At 43.5% G+C, this 23,052-nt stretch overlaps 1 protein-coding gene across 1 annotated transcript in view; it reads right to left on the bottom strand.

Moving 5' to 3' along the window:
• LOC311238450 (cadherin-6-like) overlaps nucleotides 1–23,052 on the bottom strand; it is an 82,002-nt gene that overhangs the window by 46,862 nt on the left and 12,088 nt on the right. The window contains 1 exon segment of the mRNA XM_084326517.1: nucleotides 11,366–11,660. Within this exon segment, the coding sequence (XP_084182643.1) occupies nucleotides 11,366–11,660 (295 nt within the window).

Genomic DNA, 23,052 nt, shown 5'->3' with positions numbered 1-23,052 from the left:
ATTATAGGAGAGGACAGCAGGAGACACACACACCACTGAGGATTAACGGGGCTACCGTGGACAGGGTGAGCAGCTTCAAGTACCTGGGGGTCCACATCTCAGAGGATCTGACATGGTCAACACACATAGACACAGTAGTAAAGAAGGCAAAGCAGCGCCTCTACCACATGAGACAGTTAAGGAAGTTCAGAGTATCGGGGAAGATACTCCAGTCCTTCTACTCAGGAGCTGTAGAGAGCATCTTGACCGGAAACATCACTGCCTGGTATGGAAACAGCACGGCACAGGACAAGAAGGCCCTACAGAGAGTGGTGCGCTCAGCCGAGCGTACCACGGGCAGGGGTGTAGCTCAAGATTCTGGGCCCCATGAAAGAATGTATTTGTAGGCCCCCAGTGAATGCAAGCGCACGTAAGCGAGCGAGCGGAATTTTTTTTGGCCATTTTTTTATTGATGAAAACTCATAATATGGTTTTTACCATAAAAATTCGATCGCATCGATGCTAAATTGGAGGAAGTCAAGAAAGCGGTCGCTGCACAGTCCGAGCGAATCACGACAGTGGAGAATTCGGTGACAGATATTACACTGGCAGTCAAAGTGATCGAAAACACCATCGACAAGGGCATGACAGAGATGGCAATTGAGATAGAAATTGTGAAAGAAGCATGCCGGAGGGAAATACAAGAGGTTAAAAATGAATCGATGGAGAGGCTACTCGAATCCCAACGCTACCACAGGCGAAATAACATCCGCATTGTAGGGCTTGATGAAGCAGTAAATTGCGAAGACGCCAACTTTCCAACAGTGCTATCAGCGATTTTGGGTAACAACCCTCCAAACACAGTGCCGAAAGTGGACCAAGTTTACAGAATCGGTCCTCGGGGGCATAGAAACAACGGGCCAAGAGTCATCATTGTTACTCTGCGGAAGACATCAATAAGAGATGACATCATCAAAATTGCTCGCATCCAACGTGGGAATCTGAAATATGGTGATAATTCAATATTTATCTACGAAGATCTAAGCAAAGACGCCATCGCTCGACGTCTACCATACAAGGAGGTGATGCAAAAATTGTTCAAATCTGGTCACAAGCCAAATCTGGTCGATCGTGGGCAGTGACGGCCGCAGGTTTGGATTATACACACCTAAAGATGCTGAGGATTATTTGAATTGACATGGAGCAGATACCCCAAGGCAGGACGACAATGTCTGAAAACAGATAAGCCTCTTTCTCAGTGTATATCAGTATTAGAATGACTTTATTGTGTTCATCAAGGTAGCAGACGATATGCAGGCCGTCTATACCAATGCGTACTGTGTATAATACGATCCGTAATACATTATAATTTCAGACTCTGGTCTCCGGGGAGACAAATACATATCATTGCAAAAAGATCAATCTGGAATATTCTGGGTTTATCGCTCGAATGCCCTGGGTCTCTTAGATCATTCTGGAACATAACAACAGTCTATTGGCACTAGTATATTCTACAACCTTCTAGAATATAATGCACCATGACAACGAAGGCCTACAACTCTAACATTAAACATCCGGTGTGTATATACATAGCAGATAATCAATTGAATGAAGTTCAATCAGTCCTTAATAATACTTTAAAAATCAACCACACCTAAACGTATGAACACTACAAGGTTATTCTAACAATTTAAGTAATCACTCCACTGATGAAGTGACTGGCACATTGAAACTCTAAAAGGCTCTGCTTTTCTATTTTATCTAATCAGTTAATTCGGTTCTAGTGGCTTCTCCACGTTGATTATTATTCTATCTCTCATTCCTTATCTATATCTTTCTTTTCTTTTTTTTTTCTCTCTTATTATTCTATTTTTTATCTCTATCTATTAACTTACATTGTTCTTTTCCATTGTTCTTCACATTAAGGTGTCAATATTTCTCTACAATCTTTTCCTTTTTCCTGACTTTCCTACATGTTAGTAGAGGGTTCAAATGAATATGTCGATGAAAGTTTATTCTCTTTTTTTTAAATTTTTTGTCATTTATCACAATATTTCATTACAGTAAGGGAAGGTGCAAGACCAAAAGCGACATTCTATTGCATTAGAATGAAAATGTTAGATCCTATGGCAATTAGCATAGGAAGATTAGGATTACAATGCTCAGTTTGGGCAATCCGGTGGACTAAGGGAGAGAGTCATTCGCGGAGGATGTGTTTTTGGAACACAGGCCTGTACGACTCTCTGGGCGAGGGGAAAATAGGGGATTTTTATTTGTATATATATATGTTTTTAAGCTCGGCTCTCAACGGGACCTCATTAATTGGATGTACATCTATTGTAGCTTCGCACTCCAGAAGCATTACCAAAAACTACACAAAAACATGCATAGATTATGGCTAGTTTGAATATAATGGTATGGAACACCGGTGGGATAAACAAACAACACAAACGCAAAAGCGTGCTCACACTGATGAAAAAAGAACATGTGGACGTGGCTCTATTAAGCAAAACGCACATTTTAGAGGAAGACATAAATACGTTAGCGGATAACATATACCATAATATTAGTCACTCTTCTTTTGGTACGAGAACTAGAGGTGTAGCCATAGTCGTCAGACGTAAATTAAATATCGAATTGAAAGGGGTATGGTCGGATGCTGAGGGGCGTATAACTATAGCTAGGATTGTACATAATAACAGGAAAATTGCGTTGGCAGCGGTATATGCCCCAAATTTGTACGAAGTAGGTTTCTTCACTTCACTAACCGGAGAAATGTTAAACCATCCCGAGTACTCATATATAATAGGTGCGGATTTTAATGCCATTTGGAATCCAAGGATGGACAAATCTTACCTTGCCTTTTCCAGCTAACAAAAAAATTCATCTAAAGTATTAAAAGATTGGTCAAAGTCTACAGGGGTAATTGATTTATGGCGTTCACTTAATCCCATGACCCGTAAGTACTCCTGTCGTTCGGCGAGACACAACACATTATCCAGAATTGATTACGTCTTTGCATCCCCGAGAATATTTGATAAATATGAAGTGGAAATGATACCCAATGCGCTATCAGATCACTGTTACTTAATCCTGAAAGCAACATTTGGTACACTATCTTCCCGGGCCCCAAGATGGCGTTTTAATACTATGCTGCTTAACAACAAGGAATTCATTACACAAATTAAAGAAGCTCTCACAGTATTCCTACGGGATAATGCAAACGCGGAGCAAGACCCCAGAATATTATGGATGTCGGTAAAGGGTATGATCAAGGATTTCACGGATAGATTTTCCTCCATATTGCGCAAAAATCAATGCACAAAACTGTCTGAAATGGAAACGCTTTACTCAACGCTTTTTAATTCTTTAAAATACAACATCTCTACTAGACTAGAAAACCAAGTTAACATTCTAAAGACAGAGATCAAAGCAATATACAGACAAAAATCGGAAATGCAAATACGCAGCACAAGACAACAGCAGTATTTCCAAGGTTCTAAACCTAGTCACCTATTAGCCATGCGATTAAGAATTAATGCAAAATTTGCAGATATAACTGCCATTAGAAAACAACAAGTACTTGTAACAGACCCCAAAATAATAAACGATACATTCAAAGAATTCTACTCCGACTTGTATAATTCAGAAACGACCTTTGATCAAAACAAATTAGACACATATCTTAATCAAATTACTCTCCCTAAACTTTCGGAGGACGACGCTAAACAGTTAGAAGCACCGATCACATTAGAAGAACTCAAGAAGGCCATATCCGGAATGAAAAACGGTAAGGCTCCGGGAAAAGACGGTATCCCATCAGAAATGTACCTTTCTTGCTGGGACATATTTGGACCCTTATTACTAAATATGATCTTATACTCAGTCAAGGAGGGGAGCTTCCATAAACACCACAATATCGCACTGAATGAATGAATGAATGAAAAATGTATTTAACAGATTGCAGAATGGGTACAATACAGTACGGCTCAATACATACAATTGTTAAGGGGATGCAGACCTGAGAAAGACGTTTGTCTTGTTTCCATCAGGGTCCCCCAGCACTCATTTCAGTCCTTCTCAAAAAAGACAAAGACCCCACTGAGTGCGGTAGTTACCGACCTTTAAGCCTCCTCGGAACCGATGTCAAACTGTACTCTAAGATATTAGCCATCAGATTGCAAAAGCATATGACGTCTTTAGTTCATCCGGACCAAACTGGCTTCATAAGAGGTCGCCTGATCAATGATAACATAAGGCGAATACTGCACGTACTAGATGCAGACAAAGAGGACACCACACCTAAGGCGATGCTATCCCTGGAATGCTATGAAAGCATTTGACAGGCTGGAATGGTCGTTTCTATGGGCAGTATTAGAAAGGATGGGGTTAGGAAAAGGATTCATTGATATGATTAAAGTACTATACAAGGACCCATCGGCCATGATTACAACAGGCACATTCATCTCCGAAATCTTTCCGGTATCACGCTCAGCCAGATAGGGTTGCCCTCTTAGTCCCGGACTATTCGATCTATCATTAGAGCCTTTAGCACAATTTATAAGACAATCCCAACACATAGAACCAATCGTAATCAAGGGCACACAACATAAAATGAGTTTATATGTGGACGACGTAATATTGTTCATGCAAAACCCCAACACCACATTGCCGCATCTACTCAAGTTGATAGAGAACTTTGGTGATTTATCGGGATTTAAAATAAATTGGCCGAAGTCGGCTTTCCTTCCTCTTAACATCTGTGCAAAAAAAGACACAACCCTCCCAGGCGCGATACCCATGGTTAAACATTTTAGATGCTTGGGTGTGGAAATATTTCCCACCATAAGACAAACGGTGAAGCACAATTACACAAAAATACAGAACAAAATCAAAGACGACCTGGACAGGTGGGCAAAACTTAAAAACTCAGTACAGGCAAGGGTATCAATAGTTAAGATGGATGTATTACCAAGAATCAATTTCATCAGCTCAATGCTACCGTTACCTCCTCCAGAGGGCTACTGGAAAAGATTACAATCCTCCACATACAAATTTATTTGGAATAACAAACCACCTCGCATAAAAAGATCCACCGCACAGAGAAATAAAGCAGACGGTGGCATGGCAGTTCCAGATTTTTTACAATATTTTAAGGCTTTCACATTAAGACCATTGAAAATATGGTTTGATCCCCTGGCTTTGGTATCTTGGAGAGAATTGGAAGAAAACATAGTAGCCCCACAGAGACTGAAAGACATAGCACACACTAAACTTTCAATCAAGCATTGTGAGCGGGAATTTGGCCCCATAATTACCCATGCAATCAGAACATGGCGGGAAACACAAAAGAAATATCCTAACCCTCAAAAATGGCATAACCACACTCCCATATTCAATAACAATGCACTCTTAATGGGAAAACGCCCTATAAGATTCCCTATATGGGAAGAGCAAGGCATACACTCATTAGGGGATATTTTTAATAACCAGGGCTTCTGTAGTTATGGCGAAATATGCACAAAGTTTAACCTCACCGAGTCCACATGGCTTTTTTACATACAGTTACGACTATGTCTGAGGTCTCACAGTGTTCCATTACTAATACCAATTGAACACCACAGATACCACACATTTTTCTATGAAAGAGAAACATTGGGAGGTTTTGTATCAGGTGTTTATTATCAATTACTAACGTCCTCGTATGAAACCCTTCAACTAGACTCTGTCTGGAGGAGGGATATACCAGACCTGGAAAATGACTTTGATTGGCAAGGAGCCTGGGCAAATGTCCGACTTACATCAAGGAACCCGGATCATCAACAAATCAATCTGAACTATATTCACAGGACATACTTGACTCCTATAAGACTGTGCAGAATGGGGCTTAAACAAGACTCCAAATGCTCCCAATGTACAAATGGGGACGAAGGAACATTTATGCACATGTATTGGGACTGCCCACCAGTTAAGGCATTCTGGAAAGATGTGTCCCAACAATTATCAAAACTCGTATCTTGGAATATACCTGTACACCCCTCGGTATTACTATTGAATGATGTTTTTGAGTTTGCAGTAAATCCACAGCTAAAGAGATTGGTTTTATCGGGTATCACAGTAGCTAAAAAGCTGATCGCATCACGCTGGTTTCAACCGGAAAAAATGTGCCGGAAAGTTTGGTTTCTTACATATCTCGATGTGATATATCAAGAAATATCTACAGCAAGAATTCTGGGTCTCAATGAATCCAAAATGTCAATGTGGGTAGAAGTGGTGGAGAGAATAAAAGCTAGCTTATAATGGTAGTGTCTGGTTAGGAGTGAGGGATAATGGAGGTACTATCCAAGGGGGGGTCCGGGAGGGGGGGGGTTCGAGCTGGAGCATATGTGTGTAGGGTTTTAGAAAATAGGTATTAGGGGTATATTCTATACTAACATTTATATAATTGTAATTTCGCTGGATATACACTGTATACGGTTCAAATGTTATTATAGACTATTTTTGTTTTATCTTGTTTCTGTACTTGCATGTAATTTTAACCACCTTGACTGAAAGTTTCATTATGCATTATGTGTTGAGTACTGACTTTTAATAATTTTTGTTTTGCAATAATAAAAAAAATATAAAAAAAAAAAAAAATATGGTTTTTACCTATACATTTGGATCAGCAGTTCAGCACCTGCACTGTTGGTGGGTGAGCCTAGTAAAGGATGTTGCATTGCGTTCATCTTCAATGAATGGACCAATGCAATAGTCTACCAAAGCCCCCCCTCTCTCTCTATATATCTCACACACACACACACACACACACACACACACACACACACACACACACACACACACACACACACACACACACACACACACACACACACACACACACACACACACACACACACACACACACACACACACACACACACACACACACACACACACACACACACACACACACACACACACACACACACACACACACACACACACACACACACACACACACACACACACACACACACACACACACACACACACACACACACACACACACACACACACACACACACACACACACACACACACACACACACACACACACACACACACACACACACACACACACACACACACACACACACACACACACACACACACTCAACTAACCGCCTCGGACAGTCCTTCATACCAGCGGCCATCAGGCTCCACAACAGTGGGCAGCGACTAGCAGCCTCCAGGCCCCACAACAGGGGGCAGCGACAGCGACTGCTACCAGACATTGACCTGGGACTTATAGGAACCCAAGGGGGACAAAGTAGACTACCCTGGTACTTTGATTAATGTATACTCAGTAGATAGTAAATTATTATAACACTACCTCTTGCATACTGCACCTCATGTGACACTGTGAATAATGTGAATATTCCTCAGCTAGTCAGATAGTAAATTATATTGACCATATTGATCAAATTGTTTACACTGCCTGTGTTGTCTTTTACTACCTGTATACTGTGTTGTTTTACTACCTGTACCCCTCCCCCCCTCCCCCCCATGCTGCTATGATGCCTGAATTTCCCCAAGGGGATCAATAAAGGAATATCTTATCTTATCTTATCTTACACACTTCAGAAACAAACATAGTATCAATGAGAGCATCAATAATACACCTGAGTGATGTCTAGTAAAAAAGTAAAAAAAAAAAAAAAAATGCCCCCCCCCCCAGTGCTGGACCCTTGGAATCATCCTAAGCTACCCCCCCCCCCCCCCCCCCCAGCTACGCCCCTGACCACGGGTATTGCACTACCTCCCCTGCAGGTTCTATACAACAAGAGGTGCAAATCCAGAGCCTGCAGAATAATGAAAGACCCCCACCACCCCAATAACAGCCTGTTCCAGCTGCTGAGGTCAGGCAGACGCCTGCGAACCCCAGCTACTAGGACAGAGAGGCTCAGCTTCTTCCCCCAGGCCATCAGAGCCTTGAACAATGAACATTGAGTGCCACAGAACACTGAACTATCCACACACAAGCACACATAAGCACACACACGACACGCACGCTGTGCACTAGCAGCCACTTTAACACTTTAACATGAGCGGGCACACACTCATGCCGCACTCACACACACTTATTGCCAAAAGGAAAGGCCACTTTAAATTAGTATAGCAACAGTAACAGTGTATTGCACTACCAAAGCTACCTAGCATGTCCTATATGCTCTGTAAATAACTATGTACAGATACCGAGATGTCACACCATGTTACCTGTTATTGCACAATGTTGTTTTTATTGGATTCTATATGTTGTACACCACTGTATTGCACATCGTTGCGGGCAAGACCACCCGCATTTCATTGTATACTTGTATGCCGTGACAAATAAAACTCTTGACTTGACTTGACTTGACTTGAACATTGGATAAATCTTTTCAGATCCCCCCTAGATTAGTCTACAGGAGAGCACATAACATCAGAGACATTGTGGTTAAATCAGACCTGCCTCCTAAAAATACACAATTTTTTTTAGATGACCTGCCAGATGGAAACAGACGTTGTGGTTTGTGTGCTCAATGTCACTTTACAGAAAAATTCACTGTTTTCTATCACCCAACAACTGGGAAAGAGATAAAAATAAGAGGCAAAATAACATGTACAACTACCAATGTAATCTATATGCTTAAGTGCCCATGTGGTAAGGCATATGTCGGTAAGACCACACGTGCTGCAAAACACGTATTGCTGAACACAGGAGTACGATACGGAATGAGGATGAAAAAAGCCCAGTAGCTTTACATTTTAAAAAGGCACACCACAATGTCTCATCACTAAGATACCTTGGAATAGAGAGAGTGCATCTTCCAAGACGAGGGGGAGATATAGATAATCTCCTACTGAGGAGAGAAGTATGGTGGATCCATTATCTTAAAACTATGGCACCAACAGGACTCAATGAGGACTTTGACATAGACCTTATTTATAAATGTAACTTATAGAGGGAGACAGTCAATAGACTTTGTTTTTTCATTTTCGTTTTTGTTTTCAGTGGCTAGGACTTGTACCTTACACACTGCTGCCTGTTGCCTATCTGTAAATTATGTCTTAATACTGTGTTTAGTTTAGATATTTCTCATAAAAAAATCTCATAAAAAAAAGGTCTAATGAAAAGATAAATTGTTACTTTAATCATGTATAAAATGTATCAATCATGCAAGTCTTGGGACTGCCCCTGATCACCAGGTGGGGCTGATTTTTCAATCTATTTCACTTCCTGTATAAAGATATGTCATTTTGTGTTGTATGCATGCTTGAGGAAGACCGGTAAGGTCGAAATGTCGCATCTACTGCCGTTTTTGTCTATTAAAACACCTTGGAACTACAAGTGAGTTGCGAGCCCCGCTTTGTTCTTATAGTTTTTCATGCCTGGACATTTTTTAGCATGGTGTTATTCACTGTCAAAGATGCAAAGAAAAATCATAATTTATATTCTCCTTTTTTTCATCACAATTTACTCAAGCCTAGTAACAGACACAATATGTCTGACACTGGGAATACATTCCATGAGATCCATAGATGTCCCTAGATACCTGAACATGTAAATGGACCTTGTAGAAGTGGAGCAATCTTCCATTTACTTAGGTATGTATTTTTATGCGGATTTTCAGAAAATAGGGCTAGGGCTTAACAGGTTAACTCTTTGACGGCCACAAGCTTTCCCCATCTGCACTGGCTAGCGCCAGCTTTTCTTAACCATCTAAACTATAGGTTTTGAGGCGAGCAGATCTCCTAGCGACTGCTCAGCAAGAGCTCCTCGCCCTCAGAGCGAGTCTTGACAGAAGGGGATCAGTAGAGACAATGTCTGAACTGGACTATCAGAGTTCAAAAGGTAGGCGATTCTGCCACCTGGTGAGATTCGACTCGTTATTGGCCACCAATGACTTAAGGAGAAGATTATGCGTACAATACAATACAATACAACACTACTACTCATCAAACGAGGAACCCACCCTTTTGTGGCTTCACCTTATCTTTGTGAAGCATTTAAGATGTTGTGTTTTTATCAGTGTGTTTGTGAGTGTGTGTGTGTGTGTGTGTGGGGGGGGGGTTCGGCTATCACAAATGTATTTCATTTTACTGCAGGGCTACAGTGACATTTTCACAATGCTATAAACAGAATGCTATCAGGTCTGAAAGATTATAATCTATAAGGGACAGCCTGTGTGTGTGTGTGTGTGTGTGTGTGTGTGTGTGTGGTGTGTGTGTGTGTGTGTGTGTGTGTGTGTGTGTGCGCGCGTGTGTGTGCGCGCGTGTGTGTGTGGTTGTGTGTTTGTGCATCTGTCTGTCTGTCCACAGCAGATCTTGCAAACTACAGGGCTGATTTGAATGAAACGTTGCACACAGGTTGATAGCAGGCCAAGGACCTGATTCCTCAAATATTTCTCAAATCGATCAAAGAGAAGTATTTTATTAGAATACATTTTCACTGTTGTTCATTGAAATAGATTTAGTATGAAGACGTTTTGAATGCAAGAGGGCGATACTATACAGGATGGTTGCTCAGAGCCTCCGGTAATCAGCTCTCTGGCACCAACATGGAAATGCCATAGTGAAACTATTGTCGTTGATATACCTATGCATTAAAAAAAATCCAGAGGAAATCTCTTGATTACATAAATATTGTACTTTTCAGACTACTACTTTCATTGGTCTAGCTGAACCACGTCCCCATGATTAAGCCACACCCCATATATATGCCCCGCTGCTTCCATAACTCATGAATCATTTGTCATAGAGACTTATGGCAGGTGTTAATGAGCTCAGTACAGACTACTACTTTCATTGGTCTAGGTGTGTAATAGTGTAGAATGCCCATTTCTCCTCCATGTCAGAAGAAACAGTGGTTGTTACGTGCAAAACATCCCTTTGCTGCATTACAGACCTTTTTATAATGTGAGGGGCAAAACATACATATGATGATGGGCAGCTAAAACGCCCCTAGAAGCATAACCAGTGAGATGTGGCTGGGCATAGCATACAACGATGGCTGAAGAACAAAAACAAAACATCCTATCTAAAAAAAAAAAAAAATGTTGGGGGAAAGAAATTCATGTTGTTTTCTTGTAGAATGCAATTTTTAAGGATACCCAATACAATACAGAGTTTTCGGACTATATTACTATATTATGTGTTAGCAATACCCACCAGGTGTTAGTGCCTTGCAAAGTGCAGACATGAGGTTTATCCCTACTTTTTTATGCAGATTGGAGGTTTTGTTCTTCGGCCATCGATAAGACCTTAGCAGGATCATCTTTCCCCATATGAAATGAACACATATACGTCCCCCACCATGAATAACGTTTTACAAGTAAGCTAAACGTTACATGTAAGTCCATACCTATGTCGGACATCTCAGGGACCCTGGCCATGTACGGGTCCTTGGAGAACCTGGGCTCGTTGTCGTTGATGTCGTGGATCTTGATGATGAACTCGGATTCTCCCTCCAGGGCCACGTTGGTTTGGCGGTTGACAGCCTTGGCATGGAGGGTGTACAGGGCCTTCTCCTCCCGGTCCAGCCTCTTGGTGGCGTGGATGTCCCCCGAGTTCTCGTCGATCCTGAACAGCGTCCCCGCTCCCTCCCCGGTGAGGACGTACTTCACGCTCCCGTCGCCCGGGTCGCCGTCTGAATGGAGCTGTGGACAACAGAGACACACGTGGAAATCGGTCAGCTGCACAAAGCACCTTGAGTTTTCTCCTTACAATCAAATATGCTATTGGAGGAATACAATAAAAGCTTATACTATTGGAGGAATACAATAAAAGATTATACTATTGGAGGAATACAAGAAAACACATACTGAGAAGTAAATTTTATCCGCAAATAATGGCAAACAAAACAACAAGTATGTGGGAGGAAATTGCATTGCAAAATGTATTCAAGAGGTCTTGTGGAGGTCCGTTCAAGTGGTCGAAAATGATATAACAACTTGTCTGTTCTGGACAAAAAAGAGATAACTAACTAAGGAGGGAATCCAACATTAATTTTCTTCATGTATCACCATAAACTCAGCCATGTTGCAGTTAATGTCGATTGCAGATAATGCACCTTAAGTTTTTTTTTCTTACTTTGGTTGCTAAGGCCTTTTGTGCAATGGTTTAACTAACTTTAAGGGACCACTTAAGTATAAGACCAAGACAAAGAGAAAATCGTAAATACTTAAGGAAACATTTAGAGGAAACCTTAAGGAGAAGACTTAAGGGTGTTTTGTGCAACCTTTTTATTTGAAGGAAACCTTAACTCAGATCTTAAGATCTTGATGGTGTGGGTACCAGCCTCTGGCACTAATACCCACAACCTCAATCATTTAAATAGCTTCCATTTGCTATGTGCATTTTAAAGATTGGACATTCAAAGTCTTTGATGTATTCAGAGATGTTATAAACGCGTATGATACAATACAACAAACTACCCATCAAACGAGGACACCACCCTTCTGTGGCCTGGGCTGGTCTTTGTGAGGCTGTTACCAGAAACAATCACACACACATCCAGAGCATTTAAGATGTTGTGTCTTTATCAGTATGCTAGTGTGTGTGTGTGTGTGTGTGTGTGTGTGTGTGTGTGTGTGTGTGCGTGCATGCGTGCGTGTGTGCATGCGTGTGTGTGTGTGTGTGTGTGTGCGTGCGTAGAGTCGGCTATCACATGTTTATTTATGTTTTTTACAACAGGGCTACAGTGACATTTTCACAATGCTATAAACAGAATGCCATCAGGTCTGAAAGATTAGAATCTATAAGGGACAGCATGTGTGTGTGTGTGTGTGTGTGTGTGTGTGTGTGTGTGTGTGTGTGTGTGTGTGTGTGTGTGTGTGTGTGTGTGTGTGTGTGTGTGTGTGTGTGTGTGTGTGTGTGTGTGTGTGTGTGTGTGTGTTTGTGTGTGTGTGTGTGTGTGTGTGTGTGTGTGTGTGTCCTGCCCGCCAAGCCCAGATAGATCTCCCAGCATGCCAGAGGAACACGAGAGTCCACTTGACCTTGGAGTTCCTTCTTTCTTACTATTATTTGCTACCCCCCCCACCCCCACCCCCCTCGACCCCTGACCCCCCACCCCCCCATCCCACACACACACGAACAACAGCTTGGGATGCTCTGACATTTTAATTGAGCCGCCAAATCCAATCCAACATATTTTTCTGAAAGAACTCATCAACATCTTCTCCCCCCACTGCTTCCTTCCCTCTTACCCCCCCCCCCCCCCCATAACACCAAGGACATGCGCGAGGACATGGTGGGTAATAGTGGATGAAAGGGTGAGGGTGTTAGGAAGCGCATGCTTGCAGAGCGGCAGACGCAACACGTCAAAATCCACGTCCAGGATAACGCCCAGGTTGCGGACCTTTGGGGAAGGGCAGATGGATGTCAAGGGTGAGATCCCCAACCTTCCGGAGCAGGGCCTTGGGTGCCACAATCACGAGTTCAGTTTTATTGTTGTTGAGTTTGAGAATGTTAGATGACATCCAGGTTTTTATTTCATGAAGGCAGTTGACAAGGGAGTGTGGGGGGTGGATGGTTTGGTGGAGAGGTAGAGTTGTGTGTCGTCTGCGTAGGAGTGTAAACTGAGGCCATGGCGGTGGATGATCTGACCGAGGGGGAGCATGTAAATGGTGAAGAGAATTGGGCCAAGTACAGAACCTTGGGGGACACCTTGGTTGACTGGGGCCGGGGTGGAACTGGAATCGCAGATGGTGATAAACTGTGTCCGGGTGGTGAGGTAGGATTGAAACCAGGAGAGTGCTGAGCCAGTGATGCCAAGGTTGTCGGATAGGCGGTTGAGGAGGATAGAATGGGAGACTGTGTCGAAGGCTGCAGAAAGGTCCAGGAGGATGAGGATGCTAATGTGGCCAGAGTCAGCTGCAAGGAGGTCATTGGTGATTTTGATGAGGGCGGTCTCTGTGCTGTGGTGAGTTCTGAAGCCAGATTGAAAAGGCTCATAGAGCTCATGGTTGGACATGTATTGTTGGAGTTGGGCGGCCACTGCTCTTTCCAAGATTTTAATGAGGAAAGGAAGGTTGGAGATTGGACGGTAGTTGTTTAGCTCATCTGGGTCGAGGCCGGGCTTCTTGAGGATGGGAGTGACGGAGGCTGTTTTAAAGCGAGACCAGATTTTAAGTGAGGAGTTGATGATGTTGACCATGGTGGGGCAGAGAGCAGGGAGGCAGATCTCGACCAGGGTAGTAGGCATGGGGTCGAGTAACAAGTGGAGGCTTTGGCTGAAGCTATAAGCTTGGCAACTTGAGGACCATCCACCGGGGAGAAGGAGGAGAGGCTGCATTGGGGGGGACACCCAGGAGGAAGATCAGGTGAGGGGGAGGAGGGGGGCACCACTAGCTGCTGGTAGATGGTGTTAACCTTGTCCTGGACTCCTGGAAGAAAACAAGGAACCTGGAGCAGAGGTCGTGGGCACCAGATGGGCGGGGGGGATCGAGGGGGCGGAGTAGCCGGTTGATGGTGGAGAAGAGTGTCCTGGGGTGGTTTTGCTGGTTACCGATGAGGGTGGAATAGTATTGTGTTTTGGCCTTGGAGAGAGCTACCTTGTAGGTCTGCACATGGTCCTTATAGGCCTCGAGGTGGACAGTGAGGCCAGATATTTTATGGAGCCTCTCCAATTGGCGACCGACAGCCTTCAGGGAGCGAAGTTCAGTGGTGAACCAAGGGGCAGGACGGCTGTAGGTGACAGTCCGGGTTTTGATGGGGGCAAGAGAGTCCAGGCTGCGGGATAAGGCAGAGTTGTAGTGGGCAGTCAGACCATCCACCTGGATGCTGGGGGGAGCTGAAGCCAGGTGGATGGTTAGCAGGTTGGTCAGAGCTGGTGCACTGACTGTTTTGATGTTCCTGTAGGTGATGGTGCATGCATTTCGAAGCTTGGGTAGGGAAGCAGGGAGGTTGAAAAGGACAGCATGGTGGTCAGACACCGCCAGGTCAAGACACTGTAAATCAGATGGTGTTGTGCCAGTGGAGCAGACGAGATCAAGTGTGTGGCCTTTGGTGTGGGTGGGACCTTTTGTGTGCTGTGAGATATTGAAGCAATCCAGTAGTGAGAGGAAATCAATGGCTGTGGAGCAGCTGGTGTTGTCCACGTGAATGTTGAAGTCCCCAAGCAGGAGTGTGAATGAGCACATGGTGCAGACAGTAGTGAGGAGTTCAGACAGGTCAGACATAAAGGAGGTGGAGGTTTTGGGGGGGCGGTAGATGAGGACTACCTGGAGTGGTGTGGACCCAGGTAATGAGAAAGCCACGTACTCAAAGGAGGTGACAGTGGGTACTGGGAGATCTTTGACTAGGAAGTCAGCCCGATGTATTACGGCCAGCCCACCACCACGACCCTGAGTACGTGGCTTTTGGATATATACATAGCCTGGGGGTGTGGCTTGATTGAGTGAAATGAAGTCCTGTTTATTTGTTTATTTGTTTGTCTGTGTGTGTGTGTGTGTGTGTGTGTGTGTGTGTCTCTGTGTGTGTGTGTGTGTGTGTGTGTGTGTGGTGTGTGTTTGTCTGTGTGTGTGTGTGTGTCTGTGTGTGTGTGTCACACGTCTCCATCAGGATGCAACGCGGCCCTGTGGTGCACTATTGACGCTGTAACAACCGTGACAGTTACCACACAGACAGCGGTTTGTGTGTGCGTGTGTGTGTGATCGTGAGCATGTGTTGTGTTGTGTTGTGTTGCATTGTCTTGTATTGTGTTGTGTTGTGGTGTGTTGTGTTGTGTTGCGTTGCATTATCTTGTCTTGTGGTGTGTTGTGTTGTGTTATGTTGTGTTGTGGTGTGTTGTGATTAGGGCTGTCAGTTTATCGCGTTAATTAGATTAATGAATTACACAGCTAATTATCGCGTTATGAAAATGAATGCAAAATGAAAAAAAAATTATTATTATTATTTTTACATTTCTTTTTAATCTCATTCATTCCATAAGAACGTATAATAAACATTTACAGATTTTTTAAATGGTCCATTTGCATGTTCTTGGTATCTGATTCTAGGGACATCTATGGATCTCAGGGAATGTATTCCCAGTGTCAGAAATAATGTGTCTATTACTAGGCTTGAGTAAATTGTAATGAACCAAATGAGAATATCAATAACATTTTTTTTTATCTTTGACTGTGAATAACACCATGCTAAAAGTGACCAGACCTGAAAAATCTAAGCAAATGAATAAAGGGAAGATGATTAAACAGAAGGTTTTGTAGATACAGTACTGAATTCTGCCATCCAGACACATGCAATTTGAAATATGATTATAGAATATAGAATATCAGGCCTAAAATGGTTATGCGATTAAAATGCGATTAATTAGATTAATTAATTACAAATCCTGTAATTAATTAGATACTTTTTTTGTATCGCCTGACAGCACTAGTTGTGATGTATTGTGTTGTGATGTATTGTGTTGTGTTGTGATGTTGTATTGTGTTGTGATATATTGTGTTGTGGTGTGATGTGTGGTGTGTTGTGATGTGTTGTGGTGTGATGTGTGGTGTGTTGTGTTGTCTGGTGTGTTGTGATGTGTTGTGTGTTGTGATGTGTTGTGTGTTGTGATGTGTTGTGTGGTGTGTTGTGGTGTGGTGGTGTGTTGTGGTGTTGTGATGTGTTGTTTGGATGTGGTGGTGTGTTATGTTGTGTTGTGTTGTGGTGTGGTGTGTTGTGTTGTCTTGTGGTGTGTTTCTTGTGGCTTTTCATCCCAGGTGCTGGGCAGCTTTACTAATACATGCTGTTGTATCGAGGCAGAGCCACACATGTGAAACCGCTTTCCTTGTGGATTAGCATCTTAACACTCATTTGTTTGCCCGCTCACATTCTGGTAGAGATGACTGTTGCCACTTTTATATCTCTCTCTCTCTCTCTCTCTCTCTCTCTCTCTCTCTCTCTCTCTCTCTCTCTCTCTCTCTCTCTCTCTCTCTCTCTCTCTCTCTCTCTCTCTCTCTCTCTCTCTCTCTCTCTCTCTCTCTCTCTCTCTCTCTCTCTCTCTCTCTCTCTCTCTCTCTCTATCTCTCTCTTCCCCTTCTCCCACTGTGTGGGCTGCAGTTTATCAAGCTGCCTACCTCTGCTGGTGCTACTCTTCGGCTACCGCAGAGTCCTTTCTGGTGGGTAGAGAGTGAGACAGACACTTAAATTTTCTATGGAAACGAGAGTGACCCTGTGTCTTTTCGAGGACTCCTCATGTCTGTCCCTGAAGGAGGCGGCTCAAAGGAGGAAGGATTGTGACCCTGTCTTCGGCTTCTGCCCACCTTGCAGCTGAAGTGAATTTACCGCTGCCTCCATACTCAAATTAGGAAAAAAACTTGCCTTGGAAATCAATCTGGAAGCCTGACGTGAATTCACAATGGCTCCTGATCAATTTCTATCGAAAATACAATTAAACTGTCACTGGGTTGGGGGGTGCGGGCATATGTGCTTTCAGCGTGGTCACCGGGACGCCTTAGAACGTTGATAGCTCAGCCTTTTCTCCCTCTTCCCTCTGATGCCGAGTCATTCATGGAAGATGAGAACATTTTGGGGCCTTTTTTGGGTTCCCGATATTCTGAGCACTTGACAGCATACAAAAAATGTATTACAATCTATTACTTTGTATTTCATACAAAATTATACGGGATGACATGACGCCTCTAATTTCTTCATAATGACGTTCAATTTATTTCAAAATCGTCCACTTAATTAGCCTTTTGTACTATAAACCATATCATTAACTACAATTATTTTTTTGTGTCACAGCATATTCTTTTTTAATTACTTCACTTATCTTCCAGCTTGAAGTGGGCTGAAAAAGTGAAGTGGGACTCGCTCATCAGACATCTGCGAGTGCTAACTCACAAGCAAGTCACATTTTTGTTTGTGCAATTAATTTAAATTGATAGCGAATGTCACGGCGGACTAGATTTGTGCAGCCTTATGTTAGGGTAAAATTGGAACGTGGCCCCTGCCGGCGATTAGCCAGTTAGCCTTTAAGGCGTTGTGTCCTGGCCTGCTGAGTCTGGCTCACTCCTATACAGCCAGATGGTCCTAGTGTACCAGAATAACCTCTGAAAATCAAACGTTTCCTGACCTGTAAAACGTGAGGATATGCGGTCAAGCACTTGAAGGTTAACCAAATATAAATGTCTCTCTGCTATTGTGTGTCTTCTGTTGTTCCGTCCCACGCATACATTCCAAGCTTATCTTTTAATTATAGACCATTTTCCATAGGTTGGTTTGTTTCACTTTACTGTCATATCCACTTGCCCCTCATTTGAATATAACTTGGCTGACTGAACACTTGATAGGAGGAGGGGAGGCGGGGGGGGGGGGGGGGGATTAAAGTGACCGGGCGAGGGGACAGGAGGGGTCTTTTAAACAGCGGTAGGTCGGTGATCGCGGTGGCGGGGCTTGTGAGGTTGTCACAGTGATATTGGCCTTATCTTATTCTTATTCAGACGTTTCCCCTCTCGCTGTAATGTTGTCAGACAGCTGTTTGCCCGCCTTGTCACCGCATGACCTCATCACCGCGCCGCAGAGGAGACCGACATAATTGAAGTGTCCCCCCACCACACACCCCACCACACACCCCCACCCCGTATGCGCAAGCGGGGGGCTTATCGCCTAATCAACAAACACAGCCGACGTGTGCTCCAGGTCGCCGCTGGAGACCGCTGGGGTTGCCATGGCGCAGCGCGCACACAGGCCAGCCCGTCGCCATATTGCAGATTCCTTGCCTCTTTGCCAAGGTGAGCATCTGGTAATAGGGAGCGTGAAAAGAGACCCACAGCACCCACCCCCCACCCCTCCCACACACCCACAAGGCCCCACCCTACTCCCTTCTCCCCTCCCCCGACCACTAGGATCCTCCCGAGTCTTCTGTCCTCCCCACAGGTCCCTGTGTGCGTTTGAGCGGCTGAGTCATCCACAACTAGGGAGCCAATAATGTCTGTATTCATTTGCTTTTTTCCTATCCTCTGATTTCCAGCCCATTACTGGAGGGGATTGCTTGTGTGTTTGCGTGTATGTGGGCGGGTGCATGCGTGTTTGTGTGTGTGTGTGTGTGTGTGTCTCTGCCTTTGCTTGTGTGTATGTGTGTGTGTTCTTGTTTGTGTGTGTGGGCGCATGCGTGCTTGTGTGTATGTGTGTGTGTGTGCGCACGGGTGTAGAGAACACTGTTTGCTTGCAAGCTTGGGACTGTGTTGAGGCGTCTCCACACTAGGCGCTGATCCACTGGGGCCTATCAGCGACTGTAAATACTTCATGAGATATGATAGTGCAGCACAAACACTGCTCAACCACAGGCCATTAACCATTTCAGTGGAAACGTGCCCTTTGGTAAGTAAAGCAAGAAATAATTAAATAAACAAACATCCTCTTCCCCTAGTGACAGCCCCCCTCCCTCCCCCAACCCTCCAAGGCCTGTACGCTGCTCGGCTGCTAATGAGTCAGTGGGCCTCATTCATGAAACGTGAGCAGAGTGGATTCGTGTGCAAACCATCAGGAGCAAATCGACGTGCGTTTAGGTGTTCGTCAATATTTTTGCAGCTCCGATTCTCTTCGTAGGCACGGGCGAAATCTACACCTGCTCGCGGACGCTCGTAGTGCATGTGTAAATAGCGAACGTGCGTAAATGTCACCTGTCGTTATTAGAAATGACAATTTTTATTTGTATTGTGCTCTGTCGTGTTTGCATTTATAGCACGCAATTTAACCTCTTAAGCCCGACGTGTCCGGTACCGGACCCAAGCCATAAATCCATCTCTACAGACTTATTTTTTTCTCTCCAAATGTAGCCCTAACCCTAACCCTGTCAAAACAGCAGTCATAGTGTATATTTTCAGCAATATGTTTGTTTACCAATAGGTTAAAGTGTTATTAGTGAAATATTAAGTTTTGGAAATGTATTTGGAAACAGGCGAATATAGGCGCGGCTGAGTGGCGCAGTGGGCAAGGCACTCGCAACTAACGCAGGAGATGCTGGTATCGAGCCCAGCTCTCGGTGTTGCTACCGGCTTGGCCGGTCGTTCATACTAACACAATTGGCAGTGTTAGAGGGTGGGAAAGCCGGTGGGTGGGGATTGGACGTTGTGGACAGCGACTCCTACAGGTCGGTTGGTGCGCCTGTACAGCAGAATCAGGAAGTATCGGGGGCAGCGTGAGCCTCCCACGCGTTACTCCTCGCCACTGAGAGATCGCGCTGTTCAGGTGAAAAGATGCGACAGCTGCCTCCTCGTGTACCGGAGGGGACACGTGATGCAAGGCTTGGTCCTCACTGCATCCGACCAGTGGGAGGCATAGTCTAGCAACGTTCGAGACAGGGGAGGGGAGAATTGAAGGGATAATTGGCGAGGCGAAAAAGTGGGATGGGAGAAAAATAGAAAATAAGGAGAAAAAGTGGATCAAAAAAGAAACAGGCGAATATAGACACAAAATATGAGGAGAGGAGACCCAGGGCTTTCGAATGGTGTTGGCATTTCGAAAAGCGACACTACCCAGCTCAAGCCAGCTCTTGTCAATCAAATAACTTTTTTATTTATCTTATTTTTCGGGATTATCTACCACAAACCTGAACATTATTGGCATAAATTAGAATGCTGTTCGTTTATCTACCTTTCTGTGAATGTTTAGCAAAAATCGGCGTTGCAATCTGATGAAAAATGGCGGCGCAATTTCCATTATAAGAAAGTAACTGTACTTACGGTAGATTTCATTCACGGTTTGAGGATCACGCCTGGTGATACTAAATCCAGATTGAACTCTGCCATATATAATAATATTTCAAATTGCATGTGTCCGGATGGCAGAATTCAGTACTGTATCTACAAAACCTTCTGTTTAATCTTCCCTTTATTCATTTGCTTAGATCTTTTGTACACGTGATCTCAAGAAGATGCTCAACGAGCTCAGTGGCATTTTTAGCATGGTGTCATTCACCGTCAAAGATAAAATACAAATTAAATGATTTAATTGATATTCTCCTTTGGTGCATTACAATTTACTCAAGCCTAGTAACAGATAGAATATTTCTGACACTGGGAATACATTAGATGTCCCTAGTAGATACCAAGAACATGCAAGAACACTACTATTTCTAATAATATTAATTACAAATAATTCTAATTAAAACGTTTCGTAACAGCCCTATATTGCCTACTGAAACACCCAGGTGGTTTAAATTTGAATCAAATCTGCTATAAAAGGCTTGAGTTTTAGCTAAGGTTAACGATGACTTTTGCATGATTTGGCGAAGGGTGCCTGTTCTTTGGAGAACAGATTTGTTGGCTGAGACTGATGAATGGTTGATTAGTTGTTTCTCGACTACCTACTGTAGATTGATTCTGTTCATTAATTTTGGAACCTAATTTGACAAGGTCAACAAACAGCAGCCATGCCATCCGCCCACACATTGTCAGGTGCTCTCCACAACTTAATATCCCAGACGAAAATAACATTTGGAATATAGGAACAAATGATTAAACAACAAAGAGACTACTCTTGGAAATATGTAGAGACATAGATATTATAGAAATTATCCTAGTCATCCTCTATTTATGAAAGAATAGGAGATGATTGTGGACTTCAGGAGGTCGGGGGTCAAGGACTACAGCCCCCTCAGCATCGACGGGGCACCGGTTGAGAGAGTCAACAGCTTTAAGTACCTCGGAGCCTACATATCCGAGGACTTGACATGGACCACACACATTGACAGTGTTGTGAAGAAGGCACGACAATGCCTCTACTTCCTCAGGCGCCTAAGGAAGTTCCAAGTCAGCCAGAAGATCCTTAAGAACTTCTACTCATGTACAATAGAGAGCATCTTGACCGGCAACATCACCTCCTGGTTTGGGAATAGCACTGCACAAGACCGAAGCAGACTACAAAGAGTGACACGTTCAGCCGAACGCACAATTGGAGGGGAGCTCCCCACCCTCCAGAACATTTACTACAAGCGTTGCAAGGGCAAGGCTAAGAGAATCATTAAAGACTCCAGTCACCCGAACAACTGCCTCTTTGAACTGCTGCGGTCAGGCAAGCGATACCGGAGTCTCAAGGCGAGCACAGAAAGACTCAGAAGAAGCTTCTATCCCCAGGCCATCAGGCTGCTAAACGAACAATGAATGAACACTACACAACAACAACCACCAAACGCACATAGCACACACATCCACACGCACACACTCACTTTAAACAAACACACTGTAGCACCCACTCCACACACTTTATAGCACACACCCACTTTAAACAAACACACTGTAGCACCCACTCCCCACACTTTATATTTATGGATGAAGGATTGCACTACAACTCGTACACCTTACTGTAAATTGTACCTAAAATTGTACCTCATCCCATTTCTGCTTTGCACTAGATAGAACTGTACATTAGTACACTGCATAGTATTGTGTATTGTATATTATATGGTAACTCAGAACATTGTACATATGTCTATACCGAACACTGTGACCTCATTTTTCTTCTTCTAAATTCATGCTATATTATGTTATTATGTTATTTGATACTATCTTGTCTAGCACAGTCTCTGGAGCGTAACAGTAAGAAGCATTTTGTATGAAAGTATTCTGTACTTCTGTATGACAACTATTAAAGAACTTGAACTTGAACTTGAGAATACCCTGAGTTATTTTTGAATTTACCTCTATTTTTCTACACATTTTCAATAGCTGCACAGCACAAGGGAAATGGACAATTACATTTTAATAATCTTTTTTGATGCAAAACATTTCATTGTCAGGCAGTTCTCCTTCAGGCTGTAATTTATTAGTGTGGAGTCGATGCCTTCAACTGCCTGGTATATTTTGTCTTGATTCTGAAGGACTTCCATCTGTAAGAACCGGGGCACCTCTTCAACCTTGCCGACTGGGTTCCAGAGCAGCAGGTGACTTGGACAATTCTGCAATTCTGCTTTGGAAAAGGCTTAATTTCCTTTGACTGCAGACTGTGTGAATGTGATTAGAGCTGTACAAAAGAAAACTGAAAATGTTCAAATACAGACAAACATTTTTAAGGCTAGGCCTACACAACTTTTAAATAGCTTACATTGAAGTGAATTCTAAG

This window comes from Notolepis coatsorum, assembly GCF_963971535.1.
Source record: "Notolepis coatsorum genome assembly, chromosome: 12".
In the NCBI taxonomy this organism is placed as follows: Eukaryota; Metazoa; Chordata; class Actinopteri; order Aulopiformes; family Paralepididae; genus Notolepis; species Notolepis coatsorum.
Note: the sequence above shows the minus strand (reverse complement) of the source record. Positions and strands in the feature narration are given on the sequence as shown.